General features: G+C 33.9%; 1 protein-coding gene across 3 annotated transcripts in view; it reads right to left on the reverse strand.

The window, feature by feature from the left end:
* Positions 1-838: 838 nt before the first annotated feature.
* The window catches only part of LOC115440304 (serine proteinase stubble), a 32192-nt gene continuing 20842 nt past the window's right edge, over positions 839-12188 (reverse strand). For 2 of the 3 annotated variants that reach the window (XM_030164561.2, XM_030164562.2), the window contains exons 2-7: positions 11845-12024; positions 4579-4756; positions 3947-4139; positions 3248-3352; positions 2707-2814; positions 839-2061 (exon numbers count right to left, since the gene is read on the reverse strand). In XM_030164561.2, the coding sequence (XP_030020421.1) occupies positions 1882-2061; positions 2707-2814; positions 3248-3352; positions 3947-4139; positions 4579-4756; positions 11845-12024 (944 nt within the window). In that variant the 3' untranslated portion in view covers positions 839-1881. Of the gene's footprint in view, positions 2062-2706; positions 2815-3247; positions 3353-3946; positions 4140-4578; positions 4784-5903; positions 6126-11844; positions 12025-12188 lie in introns of all 3 variants that reach the window. The other variant, XM_037440057.1, reaches the window with a different exon arrangement.

Genomic DNA, 12188 nt, shown 5'->3' on the forward strand with positions numbered 1-12188 from the left:
ATTGAATAATGTAATTCCTTATTCGTATCGGTATTTAATAATAAGAACTCGTCGAGTAATCTACGAATCTCAGCTTAAAACAGGTGATTGATTCAGTCCACACAGCATTTACACACTCACAACAAAAGCATTTTGTAAGAGCAGTTAATCATCAGATGACACCATCAGGACTGCGTACTGTTGCGCGTGCGGTCATGGTCACACGCAACTCGCTTGCAGATCAATCTAACCCTTTCTACATAATCTATATAGTGTGGTTTCTCTAGTTGGTTAGGAATTAGGGTTGCGTTCGCCAATGTTTGATTATATGGAATTAAAGATAGCGACATCTATGAACGAGGACAACAAATTATGTGTCGCCATCTATTGGCGAAGGTATGTGTAGGTAGAAGACATAGTTACTGAGCAGGTTAATGAAAAGATATCGTATTATAAAAATGAAAGTTGAACTTGTAATCAGTTTGTTTTTAGTACATGGTCAAGATTATAGGTGGCGTTGTTAGAAGTTTTGTATTTTTTTAAAGAGGTGAAATATGGCCAACCTGGTTAAAAGTTTATATTGACATTGTGATATAAATATTATATTAAATTCGACGATCGAATTTCAACCTCTGATATCATAAAGTTACATTTTAATTTCTCTAAATTAACTTCAATTACGCCAAATCTCATACTCCTCTGTGCGCGATTTTACTTAATTTTTGTAAATAATTGAGTAAAAATCTGAAAACCCATTTGCTGAATAATCTTCCGCAAGCTTTAATATCTAAATTAAATTATTAGAACCTTTACAATTTCCCATAAAAACTCGGTATAAAAAATCAACAAAATGTATTCCAAAATAATTTATTTATAAAAATACAAAACACGAATTATTTCTAAAAATAAATATTTTTACATTACTGGAATTAAATCACATCTTACGGTCTCAAGACTGAGTGATAAAAATGCATAGGTTTTTATACAAGTACTACATAACCTCACTTCTAACTGCCAAAGACATAGACAGGGGCTCAACAATACACCTACGTCAAATAATCGCCGTATCAGGAAAATTTAGGGAAATACACCTGATTTTTTTTATTGAAAACTCGAACAGAAAATGTTATTCGACTTTTCAGTGTTGTGACTTGTGATTCACTTTATGACTCACATATTAAGTTATTAAATATAAATTTGTAGTATAATGATTTCTTATGTTTACGCGAATGTTAGACATTGAAATTAAACTAATTTTCGGATTCTATCGCGGCAATTTGTAGTACTTTGTGATTTATAAATTTATAACTAATAGAGCTTGTATTTACATGGTACAGTGACCGTTGAAATTAAATATTTATTGTCTTACACACTATAAAAAGAAAATAATAGATTTTTGAGGTTATTTGATCAGTGGTAGTACATAAATCTATCTAAAAAAATCGACTTCAATTTTACTTATTATTATAATTTACACTATTTTATCCGACATTAAAAATTATAATAATTTATATCCTTATATACAATCTATGTACATATGTATATTTTATTGTAATTATTTATTGCCTCATTGTACGCTATGCGTACGTCCAAATCCGATTTCTGAACAATTAAATTCTTAATCAATCTAGTAAATCAATTAATCCATAGAAATATTTTTTAATATTTTTATTTTTTACCCATATCTAAAGGATAAAATCTTTCGCAAAAATATAATTTGTTTGTTTATTTTTTACCGGCATCAACACCACAAACTTGAAAACCCATTCATTAAAATATTGGGGCTAGCACAATATTTCAATCCTATTTTGAACCCTCTTCAAAAGGGAGTCGTTACTTAATCTTTATATTTTTTAGTACTTAACACTTCTTTTCTAGCAACTTAGGCCAATTAGTAATACCCTAAGGATTGATAAGCTTATCAATCCAGGGCACGAACTTCTGTATGTTGGTGTAGACGCCGGGGAGGTGTTCCCGGCCACAGCCGATGCCCCACGACACCAGTCCGATGAGGGTGCTTCGCCCCTCGTACTTCATCGTGAGGGGGCCTCCGCTGTCGCCTTGGCATGAGTCGCGCCCGCCCTAGAGGATATTCAGATTTTAGTATGTTTTGGTAATGTGGGTTTTTATTTGTACTTACAAATGAACGAATTATTGAGACTAGTGAAGTGAGTGGCTGGTCATGACAATACTGCTCTACTAATATAATAAATAAAATAAATACTAATATAATATAAATAGAAATACAACTTGGCATTCTATTTCATCAGAGACATTAAATCTTATGTCCCATAATGCGCAATATTTATTCTCTCTAAAATATCACCCAGACCACAATATAGGCATGGGTTGATTCCATATGTTACTTCTGGATATCTATTTTACAAAAATCGGGGGTCAGTTATTAAAGCAGGTTCAAGTATTGTTTACTAAGATAAGCAATCTTTATGTGATTTCTCAGACTTTTCGAAACTCTAGTAGCCCTAAAATTTGTAGATGATAGCAGAAAGGCTAATAATCTCATATACTTGCGCCTTAAATTCCTAAAGGAGAAGGCAGAGGCGAAATTGGATCACCCACTTCCCGCCGTGTGCATTCTGCTATCACAGTAACACCTAATATCGCTGCCCGACCTGGGAATCGAACCCGGGACCTCAGCACTGCAGTCGTACCATAATGCAGCTAAGCTACTGAGACTCTTAAACGTGTAAAATGAAATGTATATACCTCTTTATATCCAGCGCAGAGGAACACGTCGTGTATGGTCTCCCTGCGTCCAGCGGCGCGGAACCAGCGCTGGCAGCGCTCGTTCGGGATCACCTCCACGTCTACTTCCTGACAATACGATTAATGTTATAAAGCCAAAATTTATTGAACATTATAATCTTTTCATAATATTAGCAAGACAATTGAATAGTTTTCACCTGATGGTATAATTAAGTCTAAATTATTGGTAGATCAAAATGATGCTTTTGACCTGTCTTGTGACGTTTGAATACGGTGGTCATTATTAGCGGACACAGAATGTATTATTCCTTTCACTGTCCTTTAATGTGCTCTTTTTCCATTTGAATGTGGGGTCAACCCAATTTTCTTTTTAAAACATATTGAAATAACACCACTGTGTATAAAACTTTTATTATTATTTTCATTATCTATGTTCATCTTTTATGAGTTTTATGTTTCTTAGATTATTTATTAACTGCTTTTGGAATCTAAACTTTAATGATTTTATGAAAAGATGCTTTTTGCATGAAATTAGAATTACCTGTAAAACAGACGGCACCGTGCTCTGTCCGTGCCTCGTTCTGCCCCAACCGGCTACTGTCGCCATCTTTCCCGCTAGTTTCATCTGCTTCTGTGGCAAACACACCTGGAACCATAAAAGCATAATTTTAGAAATAGGATTCAGTAACGAAAGACTTTTCTATCTCATTCAAAAGTCGAACTTGGTTGATTATTGTGTCTATTGATCTGAACATTTTGAATCTGTAGGAAAATAAATTACAATTAACTCGTATGGAAATTTGTTTTATTACCTATTTTGTAAGCATATAAAAGAACTGCTCTAAACAGCAATAAAAAAATTGAATTTTTCTTTTTTCTGTGTATCATATACTGCAGTTTAACCTTCAACTGATTTTGAAAAGAGCAACACCAAAGTTTCTTGCCCGTTCTTTTCTGGTGAGAAATGCTTTTCGAACTGGTGGTAGAGTTAATATTGACGGAATCTAAATAATGTATAATATTTTGCAGGTTCAAAAAAAATATTTCATTTCATTTCATTTACATTAAATATAATACAATGGAAAACAACTTGAAAGTTTATCTTATACTATATTTAGGTTTCTACCTAAGATTCTACCAGAGAGATTTAAATCTGTTATAGGCATGTGGTACTTGCAACCTTCAGAAACTAATCAACTTTGTACAATAAATGAAATCTCTCACATCAAAGACTACTCACAGGCAATATATGCTGTTTAAACACAACACCATGATCTAGCTGGACTAACGCTACATCGTTTCTAAAGTCCGCGGGCTCGTACGCGGGGTGCACCTCCTTCCTCTGCACGGAGAACTCCTCGTGGGAATATCGCTCGCCGGCGTCACGCACGTCCCATTCGCCGAGGCGCACGCGCAGCTGCGAGTTTGGTGTGCTAGAAAATTGGGGCGAATAATATAGATTTTGATAGATTATGTATTTTTTTTATTGTAATTAAATGGACGAGACAAACATGCCGCTCGTCTAATGATAAGCACTACTACGATTATCCATTTTTATTGTATTCGGTAAATTATTACTATCAACTCATTTTTTCATTAATTTTATTACGTTACGCACGTTTTCAATAATTTTCATTAACATTTATGAGCGCCAAATTTACAAGCGTTTGTCAAACATACCCCATATATATAAAATACCTGATACGTAATTTCCCCAATTTAACTGTACCTCATAAACTAGTTTCAACACCTGTAATTTTGGGACAATACTTTAATGCTGCGAAGACTTAGGGCCTTTACAAAATTTTCCCCTGTACTTTCTACCCGCTAAAAATTACATAAAATACAATATAGTGAAAAAAAATTACTAACGTGGCAACACAATGAGCAGCTGTAATCACCCATCTGTCAGATATCAGAGCTCCACCACACGCCAGCTTCTTACTCAGGAATCCAGACTTGATGAGCGCTGCCTGCCACGGGTGTGAGCCGAAGCCCGTCGAGTGACCACCCACTATCCTGTTAGACCTGGTAAAATGCTCGCCGCAACCTGGAATGGAAGGCTGAACTGCAAAGACTTTGACAGTAAAAGTATTTTGCAGGTTTACTTCACCACGGGTGGGTTAACTGGATCTATTCAGAACATTGCAAATATCCTTGTATTTCTTGTATATTTTTTAAAGTTCAAAAATCAAGATAGTAAACTTTATTTATTAATATAAACATAAGTTTTATATAATTTGGGAATAGCATAACATTAGCTTGTGTCTGAATTCCTGTAAATCTTTTTTTATTTAGTGTAATTATTGATTGTATGTGTCAAAGATGGTAGACAAGTCATGGGTCTCTTGATGTCACTTACTGACACACCCAATAAAGGAACATTGTTGCGGTGCCCACTTTATAGAATTTTGGATTAGCGCTCTTATTAACCGTACAAAATGCAACAAGGCTGCATTCACAACGGTTTTCTTGTGAAAAATTATAAAAAGCGGAAATCCGATATAAAACAGCGCCAATTTCAGCTATTCTTAAAGTAAAAAAGGGCATTCCCAAGCCAGTGCAACGAACACAAAAGCATAAAACAGGTCCAAGCATGTGCTGTACATAGTATGCGTGATGATGATTATAACTCAGTGCATAGAAGCAAGAAGGAATAAGAACGAATGAACTCATGTTTTATTGTTCATAATTTTTTTGCATATGCATTTGCGTGGTAGGTACATTTAGTTGATCACATGAAGATCTTTATTTGGTCGGTATGCCAAATGAATGTGTATATTAAATAAACTACACATTCATTAACACTTTAATAGGTAACATTTTGAATTATCTTTTACATGATGAACTTGACACGACGTTCGAACCCCGTCTGAAGATATTAAAAATCTTAGATACTTAGTATAATTAAAAACGTATTAATATATTTTATTTGACGAAAAATAAATTAAAAATACCTAAAACACAAAAAAAATGTCATGCCGTGATTTCGTCCAATAATCTTTTAGGTAGATTATCTAGGCAACATAGTAAGTTTACAATTAATAAAAGTTTTGAAGATCCTTATGACTAAGGAGTCCTTATATCCTATATTGATAACAACTAAGCATAATACGTCAAAAACAATACAAAAACACGAGTCCAATCGTTCAAATAAAAAAACTATTGATTCTCACCGGGGTAGCTCGGCGTGCCGCTTTGCACGGGCTTATAATCATCATCAAAACCGGGTCGAGTGGTCGTCTCGTGGTAAGACGGCTTTACGTGATAATACGTTGGCCAGTCTTCTTCTGGGCCCGGCTTTGGGCGATAGCCCGGCTTTTGTTCAGTATATATGATCACAGGATCGTCATACTGATTGGTGTTTTGGTAATCGTAGCTTTCGTTTGGAAATGTTCCGATTAGCTCTATTAGGTCACCTGTGGATTACGTGTTCGTTTGTATGTTTGTTTGTTGAGTTTGTTTTGGAGGCAAATGTTGGAGGAGTAGATAAATAGTGGGTTGTGAGTTACTCCTTAAGATGGGTATGTTGGAAAAATAAAAAGTTTATGTGGTGATGAAAAATCTTCTATTGGAATAACTGAAGTTCTGATGATTACTGTTATCAATAGAAAGGATGTCAAAATTATAATTTATTTTTCTGGTAGAGTTCATCTGATGATAGTTAACAGTACTTATATACCCTATAATTCAATGTTTTGATCCTAATCTGTTTATTTTTGTTAAGTCTAACAGTAAAAAGGTAATGCAGTCTAATAAATATAAAACATAAGTTTTAATTTATATCGTGTTATTTTTTATGATTATGTTTATAGTTCTATAGAGTACTTTGAATTTAAAAGCTCTTTGAAGCTTATAACGTTTTGTTTATTGGGCAAGAATAGCATCGGGTTAGAGACTCGCTCGTTGTTTAATTTCAAAAATTATTATGAATAAACAGAATATAGTACTTTGAGTAAAATGTATTTCTTAAACAGTTTGCTTGTTATTGTTTGCTTTAACGGTGAAGGAAAACATGAGAAAACCTGTATACCTGATAAGTTCTCTAAAAGAATTTTTAGGGTATGTAAACTCTGCCAATCTGAACTAGATCACCGTAATCTAACCTAACCTAATCCCTCTCAATAGTGGAGGAGGCCCGTGCTCAAAAGTGGACTGGTATATAATACGCGGCTGATATTGTTTAATACTTTTTTCGTCTCATGTTATTTAACTAAAGTTAACTGCTTCATTAACTATGGGTTAATTCAACGGATCATAAACATTCGCTGAGTACCGGTTTTGCAACAATTACGCGCATGGTTACGTCACATCCGACTTAACTGTTACACTTAACCGGATGTTATTTAACTTATATATTTAAATCAGGGTTACGAGTTTTAACTGCTTAGTAATTAGTAGGGTTGTCACTTCTAAAAAGATGATAAATTATAAAATAATGTTAGTTTCAATTACGTATAATTTCAATATAGCTTGTTGTTAGAGGAACTAAAATAAAAATGAATCTAATTTTATTTTACCTTAAGATATATTTTCCAGAATTGTACCTTATATTAGAAAATATGGGGAATACCTTAAACCATTGAAACATTACATGGTGTCGCAAAATGTACAGTCAGCCACAAAAGTAGCTGAACAAATATCAAAATTTCAAAACACTTTTACATGTTCAATTTAATTGTTATTCTTTATTTATGCGAAAAATATACCATTATTTTATTTTTGGAAATATTTTTTTTGCTAAAAACACAAAAGAGAAATGCGATTTTATGTTTTTAATTTGCAAGTTACTTATTTAGGTGACTGTACTACCAAGATAATCACGAGATAAACATTTTCACCGTTCCATCGCGCATTAAGTAACACCCGGATACACGACGCACCGCAATTATTTATTTTTACTCCAACGCTCGTTCGCTAAGTGATGTTATTACGAGCCATTGTGTGCACGCTCCAATGGACGCTGCACTTTCACTGGAGTATTTTCACTTGGATCGCGATCGGACGTGTTATTTTAAGGTCTACTAAGTTTAACCACTTTCCGACGTTTTAATGCTGATAATAGTGTAACGGAGACGGGCGGGGCAACCTCATGCTACACATATACAATATGAATTTAATGAAAAAGCAGTCTAATAAATATAAACATAAGGTTTAATTTTTATCCTGTTGTTTTTTCTGTTTACAGTTCTATAGAGTATTTTGAATTTAGAAGCTCTTTGAAGATTACTCCTAAGGTTTTGTTTATTGGGAAAGAATAGCATCGGGCAAGGGACTTGCTCTTCGTTATTGAGGTGTTGGTCGTCCGAAAAGTCAAAGGTATACAACATCTACCTATATTTTACAATTGTAATTTTTACCCCTTATTCATAGACGTTATTTATCTAAGGACGGAGCATTGCTTTGATAAAAAGTCTGTTCCTCAGCTTTGTTTATCTGACGGCTTGCTGTTTTTTCAGCTTTGTTTATCTGACAGCTGACTAGATTCAAGTTGTATCTCAATATTAGCCCAACGGCTCTATGGCTACGCAATGCGAAGGCTGCCATGCCGTCAGCACTGAGAAATGGACTTGTTATCACAGCTTTACTCCGTCCTTACATAAAAAACGACTATGAATAAGGGGTTTGTTTTTAATTTTAGCCGTTAACGGTCTAATCTACGTGGAATGAGCTCAGTGTCCTGAAATCTGGCAGACGGTCTTTTCATTAAATATAAGGAAAGTAAAATACACAATTTAGTTTAGTTGGCTGACATTTATTTATTTTTAAAACTAGTTTATTTTAGTTTACTTGTTAGTTTTAAAGCCAAACTACTAGACCAATTTTATTAAAAATTCAACGATACTAATCTGTAAGGAGATTATTTCAAACAAGAAAGAATTTTCCAAATCGGTTAATAAATGAATGAGTTCTGAGATAACAAACATAAATAAAGTACACGTCGAATTGAGAACCTCCCTTTTTTGAAGTCAGTTAAAAATTTGCCGAGACTGGCAGAACTGATTGTGAAACTTTATGCCTTTAAAGTCTGATGATCAATTTATTTGTCCTTTCTAGTTTTTTTAAACTCTGTAGGCTTCGTCTATGTTGTATGACATAGATAATATTTTGCCTTATCACAATTGCGGAATTAGCATCTTATTTATTTCTCACGCTAAATTACAACAGCCTTTACGCCCTGCGGACAGTAAACGAATAGAAAGCATAAGTTATAATAACAAAGTCGAAATTTGCATAAATTATCAATTTATTGTTTGTAACACGTGAAAGTGTGACTGTTACGACATAATGTGCTAGAGCGATACATGGATGAAGGTTTGCGGAAACAGCTCGCTCTTTGTCTCTACTACGTCTTCTGGGCAATCAGTGCGTAAAATTGTGGTACAAGATATGAATGATTAGCATTTTGAAATTGAAGATTTTGTTTAGTACTTTTTGGTAATATATCGTTTAAGGCAGTTGGTAAACATTGGTAATAAATAAGGTTTTTAGGAATTTGTTGTGAAGGAAATATACTAAATATAATGTTTCACAAGATAGCTTACTATCTTGCCGTTCCTCGTGGTTTTCTTTATAAAATATTTAACATTTGCTGCAATCATTTTAAAAACATAAGGGAAAAGTGAAACAACGTGGAATGATGTTCAATAAGAAGGAAGATTATACTACAATAAAGTTTCTATTCATGCACTATGACGGTGTATTAAACAACTTGTTGTGTTTATACATTACTTTCTAGCTCTATCAGTGTAAATAGATCGCAGTTGGGCAGGTAATGTAATTATCGTCTTCAATGCGTTTGCTTATACTCTCATATATTAGCAGATTAAACATGGCGGTCGGTTGGCTGTTACAGCGTAGCCTTACTGGCTTAATGTATGTGTATTTTATATATGAAAAAAGATATTCCAGATAAAATCACAGACCAATTGTATTTGAATAACTGTTGATATCAGCATCACATAAAACTTGTCATTTCTCTGTTTACCTCGTTGAGTCAAATTAAACTATACCATTATCTATGACATACTAACTATACAATGTTATCATATATAAATTGTTGTACATTTCTAATGTGCTGTGCATATAAAAATTGCTATAAGTAACCTGCCTAGATAAAAATACTTGAGGGTCGAGTGAAATTAAACCCATCATGGCCAATGTAACCATAAATCCTTATCTTTATGGATCGCTGTCGCTCGTTAAATGTACCGCACCAGCTGTCCTAGCGGGAGAGAGTACGCGTATCGTTTCGTAACCGTCACGATGTGTGTATGACGGGTCTGACTGTCAAACTGACGGCTTGTCTAAATTAAGCGGTCTTTATAGGGCTGTCACCATCTAAGCTTCTAATTCTTAAGATTTAATCTTTGTTTATCGCTTATGCGTATAAATTGCGCTGATCAATTTGTGATTTATGGTGTCGTTGTATATTAATTTTAAGACAGATTTTAATATCTTATAGTATTTATTTACCTTTCGTATGAACAATTGAAATTTAATTGAAATAAATAAATTAAATCTACCTCGTTAAATTTACCGTGTGTTTCTATAAGATTGGTTTTATTATGAGATTTCATTAAAATGTATTTTTTCATAATTATTTCTGACCAAAATTTTCAATATTGTATACATTTGCTATCGAATAGAGTTCGAAAATATATGAAAGCTGTAGGGTTGTCAAATATTTTTGTATATATCAGTGTGATCGCCAGCACGTCGGTATTGCGCAACGTGAGAGTCGCGCACGTATGACTTGCGCTGTCGTAACCGTCGTAATATGAATGACTTGACTGCCAAAATGACGCGTCTGAGTTTATGATGTACTAGGCTAGGGTTGTCACTGGTGTGGAATTTTATATATTAGTTTTAAATATTATTTAATGTGTTATTGATAGGACCTATTAATTTATTTTATTCAATACGTTTGACAAATATAATATTGTATACTATACGTTTGAGTAATATAATTGTATTGATCTCATGAACGGGTTTTTATAATAATATTGTCACTAGTAATATCGACATGCATTAGGGGCATTTGTATTTTTACCATATTGTTAATATCCTAAATGTCATAAAGGACTGCAGTGTTGAGATTGCGGATTGAACCCAGGTCGGTCAAAGTGATATTGGGTTTTGTTACTTAGTAAAAGCGTGAAATTCTGAATTTATTCCTGAGATGGAGATACGCTAACCCCTATCACATCATGGGACGGAATGCACACGGCGGAAAATGGGTGCTCCAGTTACACCACTGCTTGTAAATTTAATATTTTAGTGACACAAATACATGTTTGTTAAAATTATGAATTAAATATTAAAAAGAAAACAATAATTTTATAAGTATTAAGTACAATGTAATGTAAGTGCAGTGCGTTGGATTTGTTAATTCTTGGGGTTTTATCGACCATTAACAATTGGATACTCAAAAAAATATATATTAAGTATATCTAAATATTCACTATTATGACATTATAAGAAAATATGTCAAAACGTTATGAGAATTTTGTATGTACTTTAGATAAAGTTCAAAAATAAATCACAGACTAAATAAATACTATTGTAATATTGTATTGTTTTATAAATAATATTGTCATAACGATGTTGATATGTTGAGAGATGAATCTCACTTTTAAAACACGAAACTTAATTTTTGTGAAAACACTTTCACACAATAGTTGAATTGAAGCCAATGAAGTTCCTCTGTTTCTGCTCTTATGCCAACTTTGGGTCAACGATAAATTGTATCTAGTGAGATCACGTTTGACAATTTATCGTCACACTACTCACGACGTTAAATAAATAGTTTTAAGAGTTAAATTGCTATATAAAAAATTAGACCCAGCCTATGAGGAAACAATTTTATTACTCTTAATTATTTGCAATTTATTGTAAAAATTTCTTATAAGGGACAGCCCTAGATGTTTTTTTTATTATCCAAATGATTAGACACAGGGGAAACTTATAGTTATTCGAGATTGGGGGAGAGACAGTGTCGCTATACGTAATTAGGGTTTTGTCAGTGGTAGGGGGGGGGGGGTACGCTTTTGATACGTCTGTAGCCCTATACGTTATATTAGATAACAGTAAATAAAAATCATTCAATCTGCATTTATCAAGCGAAAATCAACTTACTGGCATTATGAACGACCGGCGCGGCTTCGTTGGGCCGTTCGGTGGTATCCCTGTCAACACAGCAGGCCCATATCATGCCTCCAGAGCAGAGATCCAGGGGCTTCCCGCCCCCGAACACGCACGATATGCTCAACCCGCAGGGGTACCGCGCTCCCCGGAACCGACAGGTTTGAGGTATCACTGGAACAAAAGACAGTCTTATATTCAACCCTAGTATACTGCCATGCTAAGCGGAAAAGCGGTATGTCAGGGAAACCTTATTTCGAGATAATCGAAGTTTTGTTAATATAGTTTTATATGTAAAACTGAGATAGAGAAACTCTTTAAAGGGTTTAAGAAGTTCT

Source organism: Manduca sexta, chromosome 18 (genome assembly GCF_014839805.1).
Source record: "Manduca sexta isolate Smith_Timp_Sample1 chromosome 18, JHU_Msex_v1.0, whole genome shotgun sequence".
Classification (NCBI taxonomy): domain Eukaryota; kingdom Metazoa; phylum Arthropoda; class Insecta; order Lepidoptera; family Sphingidae; genus Manduca; species Manduca sexta.